Raw genomic sequence first — 24,564 nt, 5'->3', positions numbered from 1 at the left:
GTCTGGTCATCACTCTTCATTCTGCTTCTGCAAGGTGGCTCCAGAAGTAGTGACCTCAAGGGTCTCTATCTAGGTCCCATGAATCAACGACTTCAGCATGAGGGGCTGGCAGCCTCAGTTTATCAAGGAGTAACTGCTCACTTTAGGGAGGGACTTCATCATGGTTACGTCTCCCAGGCTCTACTGTTCCCGGAGCTGAAGGTGACTTGAGGTTTAGAGCAATGACTGATTTCCAGGCGTGCTCCAGAGGGTCTAGAACAGGACGTTTTGGCAATTAACTGTCCCTGAAAATCTTGTAAGTAGCCTAGCTACTCTTTTATCTTGGGACATGCAGTCTTAAAGTGGGACGAAATAGGTTACATAAAATTTGGGAACTGGGGCTGGGGAGACAGCTCAGTGGTCTGAGTGCCTGCCTGGCAAGTGCAAGGACCCGGGTTCATTCCCCAACACCGCATTCTGTACAGGCCCTGGAACCCCAGGCACGGCGTGCCGCCCCAAAACCAGGTGTGGTGGTGTGCCCTTGCAATCCCAGTGCCAGGAAGGCTGAGACAAGAGGTTCAATACCAGACCAAACTGCATAACAAGGTCCTGTACCAAATAAATATTTTTTTTTAAAATTTGGGGACTGATAAATCTAGCTTATACACACCGTTCAGCTGAGTAACATGCTCATGTGCAGCGCTGAGGAGGAACCTAAATCAAACTTCAAGATAATAAGGGACTCAAAACGGAGGCAGAAACAGCAAGCTTCATCCTACTTACGTGTGCATTTGCAGGTTCCAGAGAAATCAGTGCTTTTTAGCAAACGGAGCCTCTAAATCGGTTCTAGGACAACTCAGGTCGCGACCCTACATCTGTGTAGCATCTTAGCCGTCAGAAAACACTAAAGCTCAGGAAAGAATTTCTGCTCTCCTTTTAACCATTCTGATTTTTGTGACCAACAATGAAACAGAACCCCATACACAAATACACACACACACACACACACAAGCGAAATCGTGTGTTTGTAAATCTGAGGTCCATTTCTTTTTTCTTAACTTTTGGACACAATCCCACACTTCACAGCATATTTTCTGCATCGTCCCTCCCGCCTCCCCCAGCGCCTCCCTGCTTGTCGCCTCTGTGGCCCGGCCTGTAAACCGAGTCTGTGCATGTTGTAGGGGGAGGATCCCCAGGCGAGGGGTGGGCCCCACAGGCACCCACCGTACCCCGCAGACCCCTACACCCGACTCAGCCACGCGCACACCCACGACGCCTTCACCCGGCAGCCTCTCAAACCAGCCTAGTGCCCGGCTACCGCGGGGCACGCCGGGAAGACGGCGCGGGAGGGTGATGTCACAGCTGCGCCTAGATGAACCTCTGCGCGTGCGCAGTGACCGGTGATTCCTGCTCTCTAGGGACCGCGCGGGCGTCCACTTCCGGCAGCGGACAGGGGCCCGGAAGCAGCGGCCGGCGAATCCCGCCGCGCCAGGTGTAGGTGGTGAGAGTATGCAGGACGGTCGGCGGCCTTCGCGCGGCGCGTTCGTTCCCCCGCTACGGTGGCGGCGGCTCACAGTGGCTCTTCCGTGAGGGGCGGCCGGCTGCAGGGGACGGGCGCGGCAGCGCGCTCGGCCGGCGGACGGCGGCGCCATGTGGAGCGGCCGCAGCTCCTTCACTAGCCTGGTGGTGGGCGTGTTCGTGGTGTACGTGGTGCACACTTGCTGGGTCATGTATGGCATCGTCTACACTCGCCCTTGCACCGGCGACGCCAACTGCATCCAGCCCTACCTGGCGCGGCGGCCCAAGCTGCAGGTGAGCGCCGCGGGTGGGTCCGGGCGGCGGTCGCTCCTCAGTTTGAGCTGTCCACCTGTCACCAGTACCACAGTCCGGAGGCCCCTGCGGCCCCAGTGAGAGATGGTGTCGGGACTCAGGCTCTGGGCATTGTCCATCTGTCACCAGTGCTACAGCTGCATGTCTTGGTGGCCCAGTGAGAGCTGAGATCGGGGCTCTGACTTCCTGTCACCAGTACCACAGCCTGCTGGTGTTCTGGTGGCCCCAGTGAAAAGAGCTTGCGTTTCTCCTCGTCTGTGTACTGTGGGCTGCAGGTGCTGCCCCTTGTCACTAGTGTCAATGCCAGGTGTGCTGTTATGGCTCCTCCTGGTCCTTTATGCTGCAGGCACTCCTACGTGCTGCTCCCTGTGGCTCCCGTCAGATAGTTTTCCCCCAGCCTATGGTAATGGCCAGCCTCACACTTTGGCATGTTCCTCTCCTGTAGCAGACACGTTATACCATACCCCTCCCTACTCTGGAACCCTGCCTCTAGGGATCCATCAGAGCGCTTGGGCCATGGGAAAGTGCCTGGAGACTAACTTTGTTGCCAATCTTTCCAGCTGAGCGTGTACACTACTACGAGGTCCAGCCTTGGTGGTGAGAACAACGTGGACCTAGTCTTGAACGTAGAAGACTTTGACGTGGAGTCCAAGTTTGAAAGGTAGGAATTAATGTTAGCGTTGTGTGTATCACGTTCAGACTGAAAGCAGCAGGTGGTGGGCTAGTCACTTAGGAAGTAGCTCATGCTCTTACATGATGAATGTGTGGTGCCTGCAGCTGGAGAATCTCCAGAGAAGCAGGTGCCACATCACCTGGTGAGGTAGTTCCCTCGAGCTAGGAGTAAAGGAAAGAAATACGGGTGATCTCAGTGGTACAGTGCCTGGCTGGCAAGAGTGAGGTCCGAGGTTGGACTCCCAGTTCGGGTTGCGGGGGAAGCGAAATAAGAGTGGAGAAAAAAGTTGTGTAGAAAATCATAAAAGATCAAGTATTATACAAATATGTTAACTTTTAAATTAATGTACACTTTAGCATTTCATATACAATTCTAATTTTTTAAAATTTGATCAAGGAACTAGGTGTGGTGGGGTCCTCAGGAGGCTCAGGCAGGAGGATTGCCCTGAATTTGAGGCCAGCTTGGGCTGGATAGTTCAAGGTCAGCCTGAACTGCATAGTGATGAGACCCTGTGTCAAAAAGACAAAAAAAAGAATGATGGTAAAAATTATCTACTACTCAAGATCTGACCTTCTGCCATGTGCACTGCGTGGAAGTGTCATGTGTCTTAGGTAGCCAGTGCTCCCTGGAAAGCTGCCACCATGCACTGGGTGAGCAGCACTTTGTCAACCAGGCTGGTTCCACCTGGCCATTAGCAGTGACTTTGGCAAGTTTAGACACACTGTAAGGCTCTTGTGGTGCAGCCGAGAATGCTGGCCCTTGTCTGTTTTGTTCTAGCAGCCCGCATCTGTCAGGGTCCAGAGGTGCCCTCATTGAGCTCTGTTTCCTAGGTATAACCACTCTCTGTGCCAGACCTGTGCTAGTTTTGGAGGGCAGCTAGGACAGATAGTGAGGGTCTTGGTGTCTGATCTCAGGGGAGGAGAACATGTGTGCAGCTGTTTCCAAGCCTGCCCCAGAGCCTTGCACTCACTGGAAATACCATTGTGGAGCTTGGGCTTTAGTAAAGCCCAGCACAGGGGAAGAGATCCCCTTGTGTGTAGGGTGAGACCTCTGGCATTCCTGTGTGTTTCTCCTTGTAGCAGGGCTTGCTCAGAACTCTTCTATGGAGTTGTGGAAGAGAGGAAGAAGCACGCCTGAGGTTGTAGTCAGGAGCAGCAGGTGTTCCTTGGTGCTTGAGCCGTCTCCACTCAGGTTGAGGGCCATGGCCACCTTGAGGCCAGAAAGTCTGTCACATGTGGCTTACGATCTACTGTCTTTTTTTTTTTTTTTTTTTTTTTTTTGTGGTGCTGGGGATTGAACTCAGGACCCTGTGCTTGCGAGGCAAGCGCTTATTCTACTGCGCTATCTCCCCAGCCCTGACTACTGTCTTTTCTTTAAAAACACCCACATTGAATATTTCTGCGCATTCCTTGTCGTGCGGAGAAGTCCTTGCAGCACGTGCAGTTGCTCTTACTGCAAGAGCCTGGGGTGTGGGCTTGGCTTTGTGAGTTTTGAGTTGTATTACTTCTGGTGCTGTCGAAATCAGCTGGTCTGCTGCCTGCGCTGCCCTGCAAGTTGGTGACCTGTCTGACCTTTGTGAGGTGGGGGCAGCAGTTCTGGTTGTCACCTCCAGTTGGAAGTGTCCATGCGTCTCGGAATGCTCAGGGCATGTCTGTATTTAAAGTCACACAGGCAGGTGGTTTCATTTTTAGTAGCTCTTAGCTAAAATGAGTTGAGGTGGGACAGTATGATCTCCAAAGACGTCTGAGCAGTGTGCACATTTATATAAGCGGACTGTAATACACATTTTTGAGATGACTGTTTCTTCTGTTTTAGGACAGTTAATGTTTCTGTACCAAAGAAAACAAGAAACAATGGGACGCTGTATGCCTACATTTTCCTGCATCACTCTGGGATTCTGCCCTGGCATGATGGGAAGCAGGTGCACCTGGTCAGTCCTCTGACCACGTACATGATCCCCAAGCCAGAAGAGATCAATTTGCTCACGGGAGAGTCTGCTATGCAGGTAGGGACCTCGCAGAACACCCACAGCCAGCACTGAGCTCATGTCTCTCATGCAGCATTTGCACACACGTGTCCTACGTGGTAGCTGGTGTGGAGGGCATTAGAACTTTTGCTGGAGAGTAGAGCAATTTGAGTGTGACTGGTGTGTATATCTTTTACCTGAGTAGCTTCCAAAAGGTCTGTAGATAAATTCTGCTGAGGCCTGATCAGGCCCTTAGCTACCTGTTAAAGGGAAGGACAAGGAATAAACAAAACGGAGACAGTTTTCAGGGTACAGGGGCACCAGGAGGAGACCTGTCTCTAGTGCACTGGCTTGACAACCTCCATGGTTGGCCTCTTTTTAATGAGCCAGCAAGACACACAGGGAGGATAGCATGCGTTTCATGGAACAGCAACTATAGAGAATGGGTAAATAAGGAATCAGTTAACAAAGAGCCAGATTTTCTCTATACCTAGAGGCCTGTAGTTTGACAGCTGTCCTCAGCAGGTGCTTTCTTGCTTCGGGAATGCCAGGTAATCAGTATTCCGCCTGCAGCCAGGGCACAAGGCCTTCTATACACCTCCTTGTTTTGGAAGTGAGACGCCACTATCTCAGGACTGCTAGCATTTTTTACCTATGTTCCCCCTCAGGCTGCAGTGGGGGGAACTTCCCTCTGCATCCCTAGGACAGGGCCTACGTGCTCTCTGCTGTCATCACCACTGTGGTTTGTGCTCCTGCTGTGGTAGATATGAGCCTGGGCAGCTGGATTTTATTCTAAGCTTATAATTCAAGACTGGAGAGTGGTGTGCATTCCACGTTATGTACTGGTAGAAAGCTATTTGGGCAAAGAATAGCTGAAAATCCTGAGGGATGGTTCTTGGGGCCACACACAAAACAAAGGAAAGCCTCATCTGTATCAGATTGGGTGGAAGTGAGCTGATTCCCAAATCTGAGCAGCTCCCTGGAAGGGGTCTGAAATTCTTCTAAGCACAAGGAGATAGGTATCTCAGGTAAAGAACAGGTTTTGAAAACCCTTTTCCAGCTGGCCCTCACTTGCCATTCTCTTTGGGAGGAACCCTCATCTGCCAGCCTCCCTCCTCTTTCTTGGAAACATGGTCCTCCCAGGACCTTCTGTTGAGGGGGTTGTCCCTGGAGGGTAAGTGGTGTGGAGTGGCTTTAGGGGTGTAGCAGACGCTGAGGACGCATGTGTTATTGGCTCTTGGAAGACCCTTGCTAATGTAAACTGTCACAGGTGAATGGTTGTTAGAACGGATAATATAGTACTGCTTTGAAAGTGTGCCCACTGTAATGAGTGGAGTTTTTCTGTGGCTCAGTTTCTGTCTTTGCCATCTCCTTGCAGAGCACTGTGGTTGCTGGCTTGGCGATGCCTCCATGGCAGTCTCACAGCCCCAGCCCCTCACTGTGCTGCGAGGGTCCCTGAGCTCTGCCCCTCGACTCCCAGGGTGGCCTGCTTAGTCTGAGGACCCCAAAGCAGAGTCATTGTAACTCCTGAACACGTGACTGTGGAGCAAGAACCGTGTGATCAGACCTGGGGGAACCCGCAGCCTGGGGTGCTATGGCACCCGGACTGGGCTCACTAGGCCTATCCTGAAGGGTGTCTGCCCAGTGTGGATCTGTTTGTCTCTTGCAGCAGCAGATTGAAGCTGAGAAAAAGCCATCAAGTGCTCTGGATGAACCCGTCTCTCATTGGAGACCCAGGCTGACGCTGAACGTGATGGTGGATGACTTTGTCTTTGATGGATCCTCACTGCCTGCCGACGTGCATCGGTACATGAAGATGTGAGTGTCTCATGGGACCCGCTGAGGAGGACAAAGCAGTGGGAGGAGCCTCTGAGGCCTGGGCCAGCACTTCCAAGGCAGTGTGAAGCATGCTTGTGCCCCGAACCTTGTCTGCAGCCCCCATCCCATGGCCCATCTCCCATGAACCCCTGCTGATTGAGGGCCGGGAGACTGGGAGATTGTGAGGCTCCAATAGGTATCTCTTGCCCTTCTGCCCTCAGCAGGGAAGTGTAAGGTCAGGCGTGGCCCGCTGTGACTGGGTGTGGCCACCCTTGTGACTTTGCCCTGTCTCTAGACATCTGGGTCAAGAAGCACAGGGAGATTTTTACTTGATTCATCTAAATCTATTTAAAAATTCATCTTTAGGTCATGACCTAGAATCACATAGCATTGTGTTAAACATCTCTGTGACATGAGGGGTGGATAGTATTGCCCTTTTCCCACACTTAAGCGAGCCCTGTGCTGAGACACACATGCCACGTCGTGGCTTCTGGGGGTGGCTACTGTGAGGTTGCATGTCTTGATCACCTTAGTACCCCTGTGGTGCTGTCTCAGGGCATTTTCTTTTAAGACTACATACTATTTTTGAACATGTAATTTGTCCACTCAGTTTAAAGCATGAAAGGGACAGAGAGGCCACGTAGTGGCATACCCCCAGTCCCACAGGGCAGTTCACATCCTTCCTGGAATGGCAGGTGGGTGTTCTCCCTGTTCCCTGCTGCCTCTCAGGTCACTCTGTCTGTGCACAGATGGGTGCCAGACCCTGTGTACTACTGTGCCCCTGGTGCCCCAGCACTGGAGACTGGGGGGCTTCCCACCTCACCTCCATTACCTCATTTCCATATGGAGAGGCCACATCCTGGAATTACAGTGTCCAAGATGTGGTCAGATACAGTGGGAACTGGGATATCTCCAGGACCCTGGTTCTGGGTGCTTCTCACCCCCAAGGGTACAGGTGTGCACGCTGACAGGAACACTGTGCTTCCGTCCCAGGATCCAGCTGGGGAAGACAGTACACTACCTCCCCATCCTGTTTATTGACCAGCTGAGCAACCGTGTGAAGGACCTGATGGTGAGTCTCCTCCCCCAGGTCCCAGCAGGGATCGTCCTCAGTGCATTGTTCATGTGGGGGTGGGACATGCAGTCTACAGCAGCGAGGTGGCCATGGCCCCAGCGCCACCCTCCCTGGGGAGGGTTTCCAAGAGGACATCGTTAGGAGCTGGGTACAGCACCGGAGCTCTGTCTGAGCAGCTCCTCTGGTGGTGCAGCTGGGACATACTCAGAAGCATTTTGAGCAGCTGGCCTCCCTGGCCTGACTCCACAGAGGGCCTACCCCAGAGGGCGCTGTGGGTCCTGGGTGTGAGGCGAGACTGCGGGGTGAGAGAGATCATTCCACATGCCAAAGGCAGCAAGAAAGACCAGCTGACCTTTGACTGGAAGCAAGAATGGTGATGGCTAATGTTTAACGGTGTTTATCTGCCTAGCCCACACTCAGCACTTCAGGGACGCCCCAATAGTACTGTCACCCACAGCTAGCTCCCTTGTTTCAAAGCCAGGATGTTCTGGGCAAGGCTGAGCTCTGGCTGGGATCTCTGCTGAGGAGCACACTTGGGGTGCCTGCCTGTCATGAGAGTGGTAGAGCTGAGGCTCGGAGAATAAGGTGCTTGCCATGGTGCACAGCTGGTCCCAGGTGGAACAGACCCTCTGGGATGTCTGCTTATACTCTGGGCCACTGAGCAGGCTGTGCTGCTTTCCTGGCTGCGTGCTCTACCTGTGTGGCCTGTAGGCCAGGTGGAGTGATCACGCCACCCCCCAGCCCCACCTTTCCCCAACTCAGTTTCCCTTTGTTCCTTCTGGTGCATGCTGTGCCACGTTTGCAACGCTACGGGCACTCGGACTCTACCAGCACATACAGGCAGGTTGCACAGCCCTGCGCAGAGGGTGCATAGGCTCCGAGGAAGCAGACAGCGTGGTGCAGCCCTGCTTGTGCAAGGACCCAGTGCTGCTTGCAGTGATCACCCTAGGTGGAGGCTCTAGCAGCACAGGCAGATCCCTGCATCCTAAAGGAGGCTCATGTTGAGCAGCCACGAGCCTTGGGTCTGGGACAGCCCTGTCCCAGTTTAGAAGTATGCCTGTCATAGCAGGCTTTTCCTGAGCCATCAGACTTCCCAGAGCAGTGCTGACACAGAGAACAGCCACATCACTGGCACTATAGCTGACAGGTAGGGAGGCACCACCTTGGCAAGTGACATCCCCAGAATGGATGGCCTGCAGGTCCCTGAAGGCCTGCCAGCCCTCCACAGCACAGCCTCCACACTGGCATCTACACCAAGTGGCTGAGCCCCGGTGCTCAGCTTTGTGCCTAACTGACCCTGGCATGCTTCAGGGTGCTCGGGCCCTTGATCCACCACGCCCCAGATACCAGGGTGCTTGGTGCAGAATTGGGCAAGAGCCAGGCAGCTGCACCAGATCATGCTGTGCTCCGCGTGGAGCATGACTGCAGCCTGGGGCAGCTGCAGCCCCTTGAACTGGAGGACATGGGCATACAGATCACCTCTTGTCAAAGTTCACCATCCCTGTGACTGTCCCCAAAGCTCCACCCCAGGTCAGGGCACTCACTTGCCCTTCAAGATCTCGGGCTCTGTCAGCGGGCGACTCAGCTCAGCTTGCCCCACCCATACCCTGTGGACTGGTAGCTTCCTGGCAGATCCTAGTGGCCTACCTGTCCCTTGTAGCTTTAGGGCTGTATAGCCTAGAGAGACATAGGGCACTCTGGGGGTAATGGGCTGAGCCCGGGGCACATAGGCATGTGTCAGAAGAATATGTGGGACTCAGATAATGGCCAAGAGCACTGCACTCGGGAGAAAGCTACAGGCAGGTGGTGTAGCAGGACACCCATCCCACCCTGGACAGTGACCTGTGGGGAAGGCTCAGTGTGAGCAGAAGGGTCACACTGTGGTAAACTGCTGCCAGGCCCGCTGTGGCTGACATGGATGTAGGAGATAGCAGTGTCCTCCTGCACTGTGGGTGGGTGGGCTGTGTGGGGTGGGATCCCCTGGAGCCTCACAGGCTGAGGTGTGCATGGCCTCAGCTCTCCAGGTCCCCATCTGTGCACTCGGTCCCCAGGACCAGGTCCTCACCCCTGCTGCTGTCCTAACAGGTCATCAACCGCTCCACCACTGAGCTGCCACTCACTGTGTCCTATGACAAGATCTCACTGGGGCGGCTGCGCTTTTGGATCCATATGCAGGATGCTGTGTACTCCCTGCAGCAGTTCGGTGGGTTCCAGGTTCCCTCCACCTCCACCTGCTGGCATGGGTTGTGCATGCTCCTTAGTCAGAAGTCTCAGCATCTCGTCTCTGGGTACCTCTGTTAAAATACCTTGTAGATTGTCTGGAAATTTGCCTTATCTGAAACAGAATACTTTAAACAGTGAGTTGGGTTGGGTGCATTCTCACTGCTGGCAAGCTTGGGATTTCTAGGGCTGGGGAGATAGCTCAGCAGCATAAGTGCCTCCCTGGCAAGTGCAAGGTCCTGAGTTCAATCCCTAGTACCAAAAAGATTGGGATTTCTTTGCATCAGATATATGTATTCTTTCATGGCAGGGTTTTCGGAGAAGGACGCTGATGAAGTGAAGGGCATTTTTGTGGATACCAACTTATACTTCTTGGCACTGACCTTCTTTGTTGCAGCTTTCCACGTGAGTGGGCACTTAGAGGCACAGGCCCTGCGGGTGGGTACCAGCATCCCGTGTCCGTCAGCCCAGCTCTCCTGGGCTCTACAGCTGTTATTCTGAGTGCCCTCATGGGTCAGAAAACGGGGCTCTTCACTGATGCTGAAGGCTGTTTTCAAACTAGGTTGCAGAATACTTTAGGCAGCCAGAGTTGAGTGGCCTTGCAGAGTATAAGGCCCACTGAACCTGGGAAGGCCATCCATCCTGTGTGTGCAGCCAGATGCCAGAGGTTCTGGGAAGCCAGCAGCATGACTGTGCACTGGGCATAAATGTGGTCAGGGTGGGGATTCTATCAGGAGCCCGAGCTGCCCTAACCAAGGTGGGAGCAGACGTTGCTGTGTGTTCAAAGGAGGGGCCCCAAGTGTGAGCTGCTATGGGGCAGGCACCCGGAAGTGTGGTGTGGAAGAAAGCACCTGAGGCATGAGTGTGGCAGTACCCACCAAAGCCCCTCCGCCTTGGACTGTGGCATGTGGAGCAGGCACAGGTGGGACTTGTCCTGCCAGGCCTGGGTTTGGGCCCAGCCTGCTTGTAGGCTCATGTACTGGGTTCAAGTGACAGAGCTATCCTCCTTTTTGCAGCTCCTTTTTGATTTTCTGGCATTTAAGAATGACATCAGTTTCTGGAAGAAAAAGAAGAGCATGATTGGAATGTCCACCAAGGCAGGTAGGCCTGGAGAGGTTTGGCCTGCACGCAGATGTCCTTCGAGGGCTCCTGGGGTCCTGTGACCTGGCTGTGCTCCCTGGGGAGGCGGCTCTGGACCAGATGGCTGAGCCCGCCTGCTGTCTCCGTGATCACGGGCGCACCTCGGAAGCCCAGGGAGGAAATGAGAGGCAGAGCCCCGGGGTGGAGGCCACTGGCCTGGGCTCCAGAGGACCCTTCAGGGACATGGGCCGAGAACCTAGGCCTGTCTCGGCTTGGTGGCTTCTGCTTGCTGAGCAGAGGGGCCGGGGGCAGCAGAGTCAGGATGGATACGGGTGTGAAGGGAGATGGGCAGGGCACGTCTCTGTGCTGTCTGGTCAGTTAGATGTTGGGAGCAGGTCTAGGCAATAGTATCAGTGTCCATGAGCAGAGGAGCGGATATGCGAAGTATGGTGTTCACGCAGATGGAGTGCTGCTCTGCCTCGAAGGAGGATGAACTTCAGGCATTTGCAGGGAGTAGACACAGCTTGAGAACATAATGTTCAGTAAGTCAGACACACGACTGTCCCATGGTTTTGTTACATAAGAAACTGCACGTGTGTGTATGCTGTGTAGAGCAGATAAACAGGGCTAGGGAGAAGTCTTGGTTACTTTTCGTTGCTAAGACAAACTACCCGATGCCCAGAATTAAGAAAGGAAAGGTTTATTTAGCTCACAGTTTGTGCAGGTTTCCGTCCATACTTGGCTGGCTCCAAAGCAGAGTGGCACATGGCAGAGGGCAGCAGTTGGTGGCAGCAGAAAACCGCAAAAGCAGCAAGAACAAAAGGGAGAGGCAGCAGAGAGCAAGCCGAGAGCTCTGCCTTTTTCCCTCTTTTCTGTTGCACGTAGGCCCCCCGCCCCGGGGCAGGCCTAGCGTTCACACCCATAATCCCAGCATCGGTCCATGAATCAGTCTCAAACTGTAGAAATGCGCCCCCCAATTGTGGGGGCCATCCAGACACAAACTATGACAAAGTCCAAATAATTCTCCAGATTATCCAGTAGTCCATTGTCTTCAAATATTCTAACACGTTTTCAGTTATACTACTTGTCTCTCAGTTCATTGAAAAGAAAGTTTTGTGCTATTAGGCTTTTTTCTTCTCTGTAAGAGCCTTCTTTGTCTTGTACTTCAAATAACTACTTTGAAGGCAGCGATACATGGTGTATTGACTTTAGCGTCTTATTTTGTTACAGAATTTTTAATTTTTCATAAAATAGAAAAGCATCTTATGAAAATACTGAAGATGATAAAATAAGTACAATAAATTATAGCGTAATATTATATAAGTAAATAAGTCAAAATAACAGAAAATTGAAATGATTCATTATACTATTAAAAGCTTAAAGTCCCTTGGATCTAATTATTTGGTATAAAACAGATATCTCTGGGGCCGGGAGGTGGCTCAGTAGAATAAGTGCTTGCCTGGCAAGCACAAGGGCCTAAGTTCAACTTCTGGTTCCGCCAAAAAAAAGGGTAAAAATAAAAATAAATAATACAGACATCTCTCTTCAAAAATGAAATTCTTTTTGATGGTTAGAACAGTAGGCAGCATAGTGGCACACACCTATAACCCAGCACTCCAGAGACTGAGACGGGGATAACAGTTTGAGGTCAGCTTGAACTAATAGACCTTTACAAAAAAAAAAAAAAAATTGACTCTGAGGCTTAGACCCACAGAGGTCTCAGACATGAAAGGCAGCTCCTTTGCTCAAAGACAAGTGGTGGTGGCCCCTCGGTGCCAACGAGTCTCCTAGGAGACTGATCAAACGCCTACACCCCGCCCACCTCCATGCACCAGGCCTTGCGGAAGGCAGAACATGCAGAATAGATTTCAAAGTACAACTTGAGAAGGAAAAAGTGCAGCTTAGCAAAGAAGCCTGGAGCCAAGCATCGAGTCAGGAGAGGTGAGGTGAGGGAAGCCGCCATCCATCCCCTTGCCTCCCGCACGGCTCACTGTGTTTCACGGGCATCTCAGTGGGCTGCCGCCGTCTGCCATCTCTGGCTTTTCCCAATCTTCTAGGGTGCTTTTCAGAGTTTGTAATTATTCACATTACTCTTGTTTTGGGAGGTGCTGAGCCCGCTCTGCCCTGTGGAGCCACCCTGCAGCCCAGCTCCTTGGTGCAGGGCTGTAGGTGGGCAAGCAGGATGCTGTGCAGGGACAGGTGACCCCACCCTCACCACGCCTCTTGTCCCCAGTACTCTGGCGCTGCTTCAGCACTGTGGTCATCTTCCTGTTCCTGCTAGATGAGCAGACAAGCCTGCTAGTGCTGGTCCCGGCCGGTGTTGGGGCTGCCATCGAGGTGAGTCCTGAGCCCCCTGGGGTTGCTGGGGGCCACATGAGGTTTTGGCCTCTGCCTTGGTCATCAGCTCCCAGCCTGAGCTGTGTGGCCCTGGGCACCATCCCAAGGACTGGCCTCCTGTGCAGTCAAGGATTCTGGGAAGCGGGCAGCTGGGCATGGCTGGCCTGGGTGGCATGACCACATTGAGATGGTGGCCTCCTGGGAGGTACAAGGTGGGGCAGGCTGGCAGGAATGAAGCTGGCATCTCAGAATGCTGACTGCAGTGCCTTGACTTCCCCTCAGCTCTGGAAGGTGAAGAAGGCCTTAAAGATGACTGTGGTCTGGAGAGGCCTGAGGCCTGCGCTACAGGTGGGTCCAGTCTTGCCTGTCCTCATCTTCTGCCAGCTGCTTGCACTCACCAGGGATCTCCTGTCTCCTGCTGTGCCCCAGACAGTGCCTGACCTTCATGGCAGGGCTCGCTGTTGCACCCTGTTTGCAGCCTGGCACCCAGGGGCACGTGTGTGGTGCTGGTAGTCTCAGCTGCCGGCTGGCACAGGCTTGGCTTCACCTATGTAGCCCTCCATCTACCATCCCCTCCAGAGTAAGGTCTGGCCTGCATGCTTAGGCTCCCAGCCTGGGCTGCTCAGCGATGAGTCTCCTCTGTAGGGCAAGGATGGGTCAGATGCTAGTACCTGATGTTCCTGCGCATGGGCATGCTTGCCGTGATGGCCCTCGATCTCACCCTTGACAGTGTGAGCGTTGTCCAGGCAGGGATGCTGCTCATTATGTCTCGTGGTTTAGCACAAGACACACGCTGCACCACAGGACACAAGGGCCTGCATCCCAGCTGGCCCACTGTGTAGTTCAGGCTGGTGAAGGCATGTGCCACCACACCCAGCTGGTCAGGACTGCCTCTATGTGAAGTATTTCTGCTGCAGAAATAGCACCCTGGGTGTGTTGTGTGGCCCTGGTGAGTGGGCAGACTCAGCAGTCAGCCCTGTGGAGCGAGGCAGAGGCAGCCCCATGCATGTGGCCCATCTGGTCCCCAGCCTACAGTGGGGCTGCAGCCCACACCTCCCAGGTGCTGTCAGTGATGGTCCCTGCCTGGCCATGCTGAGAGTCCTTCCCCCGTAAGCTGACCTTATGTTTGCTCTACCACAGTTTGGCACCTACAGTGAGTCTGAGAGGAAGACTGAGGAGTATGACACGCAGGTAAGCCCGGTGACTTGGGGCACAAGCCTGTGACACTGTCCTGTGGGAAGTGTCTCCCTGTAGAGTGGCTTGGGCCATCCGGGTCAGGGACCCCAGGAGTGAGCATGCAGGATGCATTTCTTACAGGAAAGGGGCAGCTGCCAAGCCTCCCAGCTCCCAGCCTCGTGGCGCAGCCAGGCCATGTTGCCCATGCACCTGGGAAGGTCCCTGATGGTGTCACTGGGTCTCACACAGCCTGCTGTGGCTGCTGGGGCTGGGCAGCCCTGAGGGGGCAGCAGGAGCTATGGTCTGGCTTCCCTCTCACCCCCGTGCTGCAGGGCTGCAGGGGACTGCAGGGGACTGCAGGGCTCAGAGTGAACAGTTTCCACATAGGATGGTTTTGGTTCTGGCTTAATGCTCATTGGTTTGGGTTTCAGTTTGTACTGAGATGGGAGAGAAACTGAGATCAGGGGAAGCACAGCTGCTAATGGAACTGTCACCCACTAAGTCCCTGGCTTGGCACCTACAGCCTGCAGTGGCATCCTGTGTGCTGGGTCAGAGTGTAGCTTCCCTCAGGTCCTTGTCCCACGGGTCCCAAATGACATAGTGATGGCTTGGTTCCTGCCATTGCCAATGTCACATCACATCCGCATGCTGAGGTGTAACGGGCTTGGCTTTGTCCTACAGGCCATGAAGTACTTGTCCTACCTTCTGTACCCTCTGTGTGTCGGGGGTGCTGTTTACTCGCTCCTCAACATCAAGTATAAGAGGTAGGTGGGCGCCAGCCCTGCGCATCGTGGTGCCTTCTGTACTGCGCTGCAAGCACACATCCATGGGAGAGCTCAGGTCCGGCTCTAAGTGCTGGGGACACCAATTCAGCAGGCATTTGGGCACAGTCGTCCCTGTCCTCTGTGAGGTAGAGGTGACAGAGCTCATGAAGAGCCATCTGGGACTGTGCCGGCGATAAGAGCAAGGCATGTGTCGCCCTGCGTCGTCTGGAGAGGCAGCTTGTCCTGTTCCAGCTCTTGTGGAAAACAGGTCAGACAGACCAGCAAAATGGAGAAAGGGAGAAAGCCATTACAAACTGGTGGTTGCAGGTCTTAGGGCTTCTGCTAGCGAATTCACAGCAGGGCTGGGCAGAGACTTGACCCTGGGTCAGAGTAGCAGGGACAGGTGGTACCACCCTAGGCAAGGGGGAGATGGAGGGTGAGGAGGCCGGGTTGGGTGGGACAAGTATGGTGGGATACCGTGTTGCCAGCTGTCTGTGGGCAGTGAGCTGTGCCATTCTTCTGTGTTGAAGGAGCCCACATTTTCATGGCTGGGCTTTCAGGCAGATTCTGGTCTAGCCAGGTTCCTGGGAAGGTTGAGCCTGAGCAGAGTGAGGGGACGGGGTGCTGATATCCACTTCATCTCAGGGCCCAGAGAGCCTGGTGTCCTATAGGTGTCTCATGGAAGTGTTTTACTGATGTAACAGACATCTACCAACGGGGCCCAAGCTTCCCTAAGGGCATGACTCTTTCTTCCCCTTTCAGTTGGTATTCGTGGCTCATCAACAGCTTCGTAAATGGTGAGTCCTGGGTTTCCTGTTGGTAACATGCTCCCTTTCCTGCACCCGCACACTGCCCATGGTTTGAGGCTGACTCACTCCTGTGTGCACCTCTGCCCTGCTTGGCTCCCTGTGCCTGCGGAGTCAGTCTGTTCCTCCTGGGAATGGGAGATCTGCACCCCGATGGCCTTCAGACATCTGACCCCCGGAGCCACTCAGACCCTTAGGCCATAGTGTGACCTGCCACCTGTGTGGGAGGTCTCGAGGGAGATCTGCCCATATCCTGTGTGTTGCCCCAGCACCAGGCATCTGTAGGGCCCCTCCTCCTCAGGGTGGCTGTGTGTCCTTCTAGGGAGACATCCACAAGTATAAGGGCCAATCTTCCGCTGTGGATCAGGGGGTCCTGCACAGCCCTGCTCCCTGAGTGGGTCCCAGCCTTGGCCCCCAGCTGAGCCTTGTGGGGCCAGAGGCCAAGTCCTCACAACCCCGAGTGGATCCTGTGCCCAGCTTTGCTTGACCCTCACAGAAGCCAGTGGGCACGTGGCAGTGTCTGCCACGATTGCTGCGGCCATCCTTGGGGTGGTGTGGCGGCAGGGTGTGTGCTAGCCCTTCCCATGGCACTGTCTATCCGCACAGGAGTCTACGCTTTTGGCTTTCTCTTCATGTTGCCCCAGCTCTTTGTGAACTACAAGGTAAGGCTCATGTGTGTCCTGGTGTGGGCAGGGTACTGTGTCTCCCAGTGCCCCAACTGACCTGAAGCCCCTCTCCCTGTTGCAGATGAAGTCAGTGGCGCACCTGCCCTGGAAGGCCTTCACCTACAAGGTCAGTGCTTGGCGCACCAGCCAGCAGAGCTCCGCTAGGTCCTTTGTCTTTGGTCCCAGGGTGAAGTCCCGGGCTCACTACGTACCCCAGCTCTTTCTGAGACAGGATCTAAGTTGCCCATACTGCTCTTGAACTTGGGATTCTTCTGCTTCAGCCTCTTGAGTAGCTAGGATTACCAGTGTTTTCCACTGCGCTCTCCCAGTCCTGTTCTTTTTGTGAAAAATATGTAGAAGTCTTTTAAGAAAATATGAAGAGCCACAGAGTAACTGTCACTGCAGTTGGAGAGAGTGAAAGGCCAGGCCTCTTAAACATTATCACAGTGCAGCCACCCTGCCCAGTAACGCGGGGTCTGGGACAGCAGACCTGGACCCCCAACATGCCCAGTACTCCGTGCAGTGCTGGGCAGTGGCAGTGTGACCCTGGCCTCAGCATAGTCTTGAGCTGTGTTAGAACTCAGTGTGGTTTTCCGTTTTCCCAAGTGGGGTGAGCAGTCCCTCTGCCCTTCTGCCGTAGCTCCACCCTGCCCTGCTGCTGCTTGTGGTTTTTCTCTTCTTGCTAGGACTTTGCTTTCCTTGCTTTTTTTGTGAGCCCCCTCCTCCTTGGTCCTGGGGTTTGACCCCAGGGTCTTTGCACTGAGCTATATCTCTAGCCCTTTTATTTTTTATTTCCGAGACAGGGTCTCGCTAAGTCACTCAGTGCTCATAGTGGGCTCAAACCCGAGATCCTCCTGTCCCAGCCTTGCAGGGTGCTGGGGTTACAGGTATGCACCCCCAGGCCAGCGTCACGGCAGAAGGACTGCACGTGTATCTGCTGTGGCACGCTTGCTGTCGGATAGAGAAACAGCAGGATTGGAGGATGGTGCACTCTCACGACCTCCCACTGGCTTTGCAGGCCTTTAACACCTTCATCGATGATGTCTTCGCCTTCGTCATCACCATGCCCACGTCCCACCGCCTGGCCTGCTTCCGGGACGATGTGGTCTTCCTGGTCTACCTGTACCAGCGATGGTGAGTGGCAGAGCCCTGCCTGGAGACCGGGTACAGGCTATGGCTGCCTCTGGTGCATTCCAGTGCCAGTGACAGAACATGTCACGGGGTTGTCCCTCCTCACCATAGTGGGGAAGCACTGTGTCCTACCTGGGTTGTGGATTAGCTAGGCCTGGGGCTCCTTCAGAGGTCTGCGATGTGAGCCCCACCCAGGTACACCCTGCCCCCTAGGGGTGCCAAGTGTCAAGCAGAATTGCTGAACACAGTGTCCTACAGGTAGGGGCATGGTCTGCAGGGCTATCACCCACCTGGCTGCCCCACCCACCCTTCCCCCACCCAGGCTGGTGTCTAGACAATTGCATTCCTTGCGGCCCTCCTTGGGGCTAGGGGAACAGGGTGTCTGGAACAGGCCTGGCCCACAGTGTGGGACATTGCAGAGACCATGATCATGAGGGCTGCCCTGACTCTACATCCTGTGTCCTGCGGTGAGGAAGGAGCTTCTCTCTGGGATGGGTGTTGGGTCCCTGTTGGTGGCCAGTGGGTTTCCAAACTTCACCTTTTGTTCTGCCTGCCTGCCTGCCTCCTTCCTACCACCCTGGAGGCCACCCCAGGCAGTACCACTTCTCTGAACACTTGCAGGCTATAGCCACCTTCCCTGCATTCCCTCTGGTAGGGCACAGGGAGGCCGTGCCCTGTTCAGGTCCATATGGTTCTCTGACTGCAGGAGTAGACAAAGACTGTGCAGAGCTGACCAGTGCATCTGCTGCTTGGGGCCTGGTCTTGGGATTGGCTCCCATCCTTCACAGGGCCCTGAGCCTGGATCCCTACCTGCTTCTCTGCAGCCCTCAGACTCTGGAATAACGTGGGCAGCCCCAGGGCACTGCAGGAGCTTTAAACCGACCTATGGCCCTGTGTGGAGTAGCTATAGCAAGGTCCTGGGGTCTTGCATGAAGGAGTGACCACCTGTAGGTGCCTGGCCTGAATGAGTGGGGAGGACGCTGCCCTCAGGGTCAGCCTCAGTGTCCACCACCTCCGGCCAGCAGGCTCCCTTCCTAAGTGCTCAGACTCCTCGAGCCCAGCAGAGCAGGGGTGTGTACCTGGACCCAGGCCTGCATCCCCTTACGGAGAGGGACCCGAGCTTCTCAGCACTGACATGAGCAGCCTTCCCTGTGGCACTAGGTTCCCATGAGCGCCATCTCTGTGTTGCAGGCTTTATCCTGTGGATAAGAGCAGAGTGAATGAGTTTGGGGAGTCTTACGAGGAGCAGCCCACTCAGAAGGCCCATGCAGAGTGAGCGCTGCCAGGCTGCCACAAGCAGAGCCCACGCACCATGAGTATTCTTGGAAGCTTTGGGAACTCCTGACGCCACCTCCTCCAAGTTGCCAAATCCCTCTGGACATCTCTGTACCTCTGGAACTCTTCTGCCTTTGGGAGGCAGTGGGAGCACTTGGATGTCTGAACCGCTCAGAGCCAGTGTCCCAGCACAGAGGTGCTGGCAGTCACCCCTATGGCGCTCAGGCAGGAGCCCCAGGGCCACCTGGTGTCTCCTGCTCCCCCACTACCACCTGACACTGGAGCCTGAGGAGGCCGAGAAGAGGTAGGGGTTCCATTCCGAGTTATTTTAAGTGCTCCTTACATGAAGTTTGAGACATATGGAAGGTCATTCCACAGACTCTGGGATCAAACAGCATTTTCCTTTTTTGTTCAAAAGTTGATTGTTTTAAAGCTTAATGTATGTATGTTTCTATTTTAAAATAAATTTCTCTGGCTGTGGCATGTTTTTTGACCTGGAATAATGTGGAAAGAATTTCAGATATTTTGTGGTCATTCTTTCCCACGAATCAGCCCATTGTGGCAAACTTTTGCGACATTTCAGTGACACAGGTGGCTGCATCGTGAGTGCCGAGGGTTTGCAACCCTGGATTAACCCGTGAGCTTTGCTATGGTGCCAACTCCTGTCCAGATCCCATGCGTACACACAGCACCACTTTGAGAGATGCCCAGAGGGAGCGATATGGAGGGGACATACAGAGCTGGGGCTTACGGGGATGTCCTGTGAAGTGGCCATGTCCTGGCCAAGGCGCTGTTTCCAGAAGGCTGCCGAAGGCATGCCTGGCACTCTCACCATCTTGGTCCTGGAAGTACAAGCCAGCTTTTGGCTGAGGCCACCGTCCCCTTCTCTCTGGGCACTGTGCCTGCTTGGGGCTGCTCTGAGTGTGACTCCAGGAGACAGGTCACACTAAGCAGCAAACCTTGGGCCTGGGCAAGGGGCCGGCAATGACCTTGTCACCAGAGAGTCCAAGTTGTCTCTAACTCCAGGGAAATACTGCACAGGGCCTGAGTGTGATTACCACAGGTGTGTTGCCACCGAGTCTCCAACCCCCACCGCAAGCACAGTTCTGGAGCTGGGGATGCCAGTCCTTGGCTTGGTAAGGGTGGTGCCAGCACAGCCATGCAGAGCCCTGGGCTGGGGGCAGGGGAGGACAACTGTGAGCAGCATCCTTCCCTGGGGCTGCGACATGCTCTGGCCAGAGGTCTGCCAGATGACCTGCAGCATGAGCTTGTGGCCCTGGGTGTGAAGTTGTGGAGACCCCAGGTCCTCAACCCCACCCACGGACTCCTGAGGGCAGTCTCGGCAGGGAGGCCCAGCCACAGGACAGGAGTGTCTGAGTGTCACCCCAGCAGTTAGGTCTCCTGACTTTGAACCAAGGAAACCAGGGTCAGCCTGGCAAGGCTGGGGGCCTACACCTTCCTGTTTTCTCCTGCGGCTGTTCTCACACTCCTGTCTCTTAACCTCATGCCGGGTGTGCTTTTTTCCCCTTCTCTACTCATTCCTTGTACTTTTTCTCATATGTTTGGAGAATTTTGTTCATATTTGGCTACACTGAATTTGGACGAATCCTAAACCCTGAAACAGTGGTCCTCTTCCCCTAGAGTGGGTCTTGAGTATCAGGAAGCACTGGGCTGGCTCAAGGGCCCTGGCTATGTTCAGAGCCCACACCCAGGACACACAGTGGAGCTGGGACTGCAGGCAGCGGCTGAGGGGTGAGGTTTGCACAGAGCCTGAGCGTGGATTTGCCCCTGGGGTGTGGCGAACAGGAACCACGATGTCTAGTGTTCTTGTGCCTGAACCGCACAGCTCTTTGCAGATGCTGCCTGAGGAAAATGTGGTGTGAAACTGGGAGTCTGGAGCCTGTGGGCAGCACAGCCAGGAGCTGCGTGGCTAAGCAGGTACTTGTGGCAAAGGGACAGGCGCCCAGGACTCCTGGCATGGGGCCTGAGTCACTCCAGTGAGGGAGCTGCTTCCTTCAGGAAGTCTTGAGTTAAGACCAAGCAGATGCCCGTGGAGCATCCCGTCCTCCCCTCCCCATCTTCTCCCTGTTTCTGATCAGAACCAGCGCCTTAAAGTCCAGAAGATCCTCCTGAAAAGCTTCATGGACTCAGGTCCCTAAGCGATAGATCTGTGCCCGCGGGAGGCTGCGGGGGACAGCAACATATTTACAAAAGGACAGTGAGGTGCTTTAATTCCATGAGCAAATTCAACCTTTCCAGTCCGAGTGGATGATTTTATCATATTGTTTTGTTTGCTTGAATTTCATTAAATAGCTTTAAACTGCCAAAACCCAAAGATGTAAAACAGGAACTGAGTGATGTTTGCCAAGGTGCAAGGATTAAATAACCACATTCAGAGGGATTTTTTTTGCCCTGAGCACTTTTATTGGTTTTCATAATGCAGTCTAAGGTGCAGGAGAAAGCAAACACGGGTGTGATGGGCTTGGCCGGATTAGCCTGGCGAGGCCCTGGAGGAGCAGGAATCAGCTGCCTCTGAAGCCAGGTCTCCAAGCCCTTGCACCCATGCCCCCTGCTGGCCAGGCTGTCTGGTATTTCAGGAAACTCGAGACCTCTGACCACAAAAGAGGACATCTGTCCATGCACTTCCTGGTTGTCAAGTAATGTGAGAATGGAAAGAAATGATAAACTGTATAAATGAAGGCCGGTGCTCAGTGCTCCTATTATTACCTTGCCCACCGAGAACTGGACAAGTGCCTGATAACCTCTTTGGGCACAACAAGCCACAGCAGGCCCAAGAGATACGGAGCCCGAAGGAGGGTGGCTGGGACTAGCAGGTGAGGCTACAGGACCCCATTCTCCAAGATCAGGGCGCAGGGAAGAGGAATTGAGGCTCCTTTGACTGTAGTCCTCACAGTCCCCAGACCCTGCTTCCTGTGTGGAGAGTCTGCCGTGGGGGACTGCTGTCATCTCTACCCCCTTCTAGCTGGGAGTCATGGTCCCCAGGAAGCTCCTTCTGGTGTCCAGGATCCACCTTCCGGGTGAACACTCTCCCCTCCACTCCCTGCAGTGCTGTGGCCAGAGTGCCCCTCTTCGCTGCTGTTCAGACACTGAGGGGCCAGTTGGGCTCTGCTGTCCCAGCCCAGGCCCAGTACGCAGCCCATGCAGATTCCTGGGTCAGCCTTGGGCTCAGCTGCAATGTCCACATGCCGCCACTTCTTACAGAGTGTCCTCCTTGCACACCACAGGGGCAGGCCACATGGCACCAGTGCTACAGAGAGAAGACTGACTTGCTCCCCGTGGGTGGGGTGCAAAATGTCTCAGCCTCTCTGCTGAGCATTTAACCTCACTCCAATCCACTTGGCAGCTGCTCTCCAGGGCTTGTGTGCATCCCAGAGCCATGGAAATCTACAACATCGTGTCTGCAGAGGCCATATATTTGAGTAAAAGGAAAAAGGATTTATTCAAAGCTAGATCTGAGATAGAGGGGTCCATCTGCCTCGTTACCATCTCACCACACAGGGCAGGCCCCCTTTGATTTGAAGCTAAGTGGCTGGTAACAGCGATGGCTGCGTGGCCTCAATGAGGCCAATGCTGCTGTCCAACACTGGCCGGCTTCATGCACAAGCAGCCTGTGAGCTTGGGTGCAGGAGGCTGGATCTGCACCCCGGTGACAATGACTTAGCACAGGCAGCCTTGAGCCCCACTCTGGGCTTCCCACTTACTTGAGTGCCTTCCCTGGCTCCAGACACTCTCTGGGCCAGAGTTCCCAAAATTCAACCCTTCCATCCAGATTGACCCATTAAGGCTTTGTGTGTGTCCTCACAGACAGCGGCCCATCTAATCCCTTCAGTTTCCAAGAGCAACCTGGAACACAGCAGTCTGAATGCAGGGCCACAAGTGCCCCCTGTGGGGACTGTAAGTGGTTAACAAAGTTTTGTGCCTTAACTGTGTAAAATTATAAAAACCCCTTGGGCTTCCTGTTATCTACTCTAAAAAATATATTCTCCCTTGGGGCTCAAGGCTGTTCAACAATAAATGTTTCTTGTCAAGGCAACAAGCTAACACAAACTCCCTCCCCAACCATCTCCTATAATGTAGTCAGCTTAAGATGTATCTTGTAAAAATATACACTTATCACTAAGCTGTAAAAGACCTTTTAGTTATAAACAGTTTGCAGCTGTGTCAAATAAATGTAGTTTCTGTTGTTCTGTGCTAGATAACAAATTTGCTTACCAAACTGGATGTGAGTTCTGTTATAAATACCCGCCCTGCTACCTACGTTCGGGGCCGATCAGCTTTCTCCTGCGAGAGAAGTGGCTGACGGACCTGAGCTCAGTAAATAAAAGGCTCTATTCAAATTTCTATCTGGCTGAGCAGGTTCCTATGCAGAGTTGACCCATAACAGGACAAGAGCACAGCATGGATCTGCTGTTCTCAGGAGAGGGGCCCGAGTGCACGTGGTGCACGTGGCCATCACGACACACATCGGAAGTCACAGTGGGGTCTTTCAGGCCTATAGAGCTCTCCCCCGGTGAGTTGCCAAGGATCTTCCTACTTGGAGCAAGGCACACTCACAAAACCTCTGGGCTGGAGACCTAGAATAACACAGTGCTGTTATTTACTCTGCAATACTAAGAGCTCAATCCAGGAACTCTGCAGTGAGATATACCTCCAGGCTTTTTATCTTTTTACTTTGAGTCAGGGTCTAAGGTTCAACGTTGCTCAGACAGGGTTCAAACTGGCAATCCTCCTGCCTCAGCCTCCTAAGAGCGCTGGCATTACAGGTGTGCACCACCACACCTGGCTTGCCGCTGCTATATTTTAAGCCAGTAACACAGTGTTTTCCTCTGAACATTTTTCATATTTTGCAGTGTGACGGTTTAAGACTATTGTTACCTTTCATGAAAGCAACACCCAGGTGATGCTGGAGAGGGAATTCTGGTTCGTATTAGTGATTTCCACTGAACGCTAGGATCTCACAAGGATTCGGCCCACAGCTTGTTGGTGCCTGTTTTGGTTTTTGTTCTCCCCCCTCCCCCCCTTTGTGGTGCTTCGGACCGAATCCAGGAATCCGTGCATGCCAGGCAAGCGCTGAGTTACACCCCAAATCTCTTTATTCTTACTTTCTGAGATATATTTTACGCTGGTTTCCCCCAGGAACCTGGATTACTTCTGGTTGTTAGAATTTTCAAACCTAGTCCCAAATCCCTAACAGCAAAATCAAGCAATTCTCCAGCACAGCCTTAAAAGAGGTAGAAAAGCCTCACTAGTGGGCTTTCCAAAATAGGAACGTGTAATCTCAGTATTTACCAGGACAGCCCGAAGGCGGGGAGGACGCGGCTTGTTCAAATGCTAAACCCTGACTGAGGCAATTTCCTCAAATTCTCAGGCCTGAAAGGTTGGATTTGTTAAGCGTTCCCTCCGGAGGCCCATGAAATTTCCGCCTCTCCCAAGAGTCGATCCTGAGCGACCGGGCGCTGACTGCGGGGGGGCCTGGCCACCCAGTCCCCTGGGCTGAGCCCTCCCTGCTGTGGGCCTGGGGATGGTCCCCGTGCGGGACGCATCCAGATTTCCGGCCCTCTGCGCTGTTGCAGCCCGATCCCTAAGGGCGCTGCTCTAGCCTCCTCTGGCTATGGGTGGGACAGCTCCAAACCGGAGGTGCGTGCTAACCCGCAGACGCTAGGGCCGCAGCAGACAAAGCCTGTAGAGGAAGCCCAGCCTGGGGCCAGGGACAGCCTGGGAGCGCCGAGCGCGGGCAGAGGGAGGAGC

General features: G+C 54.0%; 1 protein-coding gene across 2 annotated transcripts; it reads left to right on the top strand.

Annotated features, from left to right (window-relative positions):
- Positions 1 to 1,396: 1,396 nt before the first annotated feature.
- Clptm1l (CLPTM1 like) lies at positions 1,397 to 19,278 on the top strand. 2 transcript variants are annotated; one of them, XM_023706505.1, is made up of 17 exons: positions 1,397 to 1,791; positions 2,370 to 2,470; positions 4,298 to 4,487; positions 6,121 to 6,266; positions 7,260 to 7,338; positions 9,427 to 9,544; positions 9,872 to 9,966; positions 10,578 to 10,662; positions 12,875 to 12,978; positions 13,261 to 13,326; positions 14,119 to 14,169; positions 14,836 to 14,918; positions 15,681 to 15,715; positions 16,331 to 16,386; positions 16,472 to 16,516; positions 17,408 to 17,523; positions 18,712 to 19,278. In XM_023706505.1, exons 1-17 carry the CDS (start codon positions 1,630 to 1,632, stop codon positions 18,794 to 18,796), a joined length of 1,617 nt encoding a protein of 538 aa, XP_023562273.1. In that variant the 5' UTR covers positions 1,397 to 1,629; the 3' UTR covers positions 18,797 to 19,278. The 2 variants fall into 2 exon arrangements, with proteins under 2 accessions (XP_023562273.1, XP_004625325.1); XM_004625268.2 differs by having other exon boundaries at positions 6,118 to 6,266.
- Positions 19,279 to 24,564: the final 5,286 nt, after the last annotated feature.

This window comes from Octodon degus, unplaced genomic scaffold (assembly GCF_000260255.1).
Source record: "Octodon degus isolate 3935 unplaced genomic scaffold, OctDeg1.0 scaffold00008, whole genome shotgun sequence".
Taxonomy (NCBI): Eukaryota; Metazoa; Chordata; class Mammalia; order Rodentia; family Octodontidae; genus Octodon; species Octodon degus.
The sequence above is the reverse complement of the archived record's forward strand: the minus strand, read 5'-3'. Positions and strand labels throughout refer to the sequence as shown.

What these genes read in the sequence shown, in the direction of transcription:
- Clptm1l (XM_004625268.2), top strand. Translation starts at nt 1,630, where the DNA reads ATGTGGAGCGGCCGCAGCTCCTTCACTAGCCTGGTGGTGGGCGTGTTC. An exon ending in GTGCATCGGTACATGAAGAT is followed by an intron (nt 6,267 to 7,259) that starts GTGAGTGTCTCA and finishes CTTCCGTCCCAG; the next exon opens with GATCCAGCTGGGGAAGACAG. An exon ending in GGAAGGCCTTCACCTACAAG is followed by an intron (nt 16,517 to 17,407) that starts GTCAGTGCTTGG and finishes CTGGCTTTGCAG; the next exon opens with GCCTTTAACACCTTCATCGA.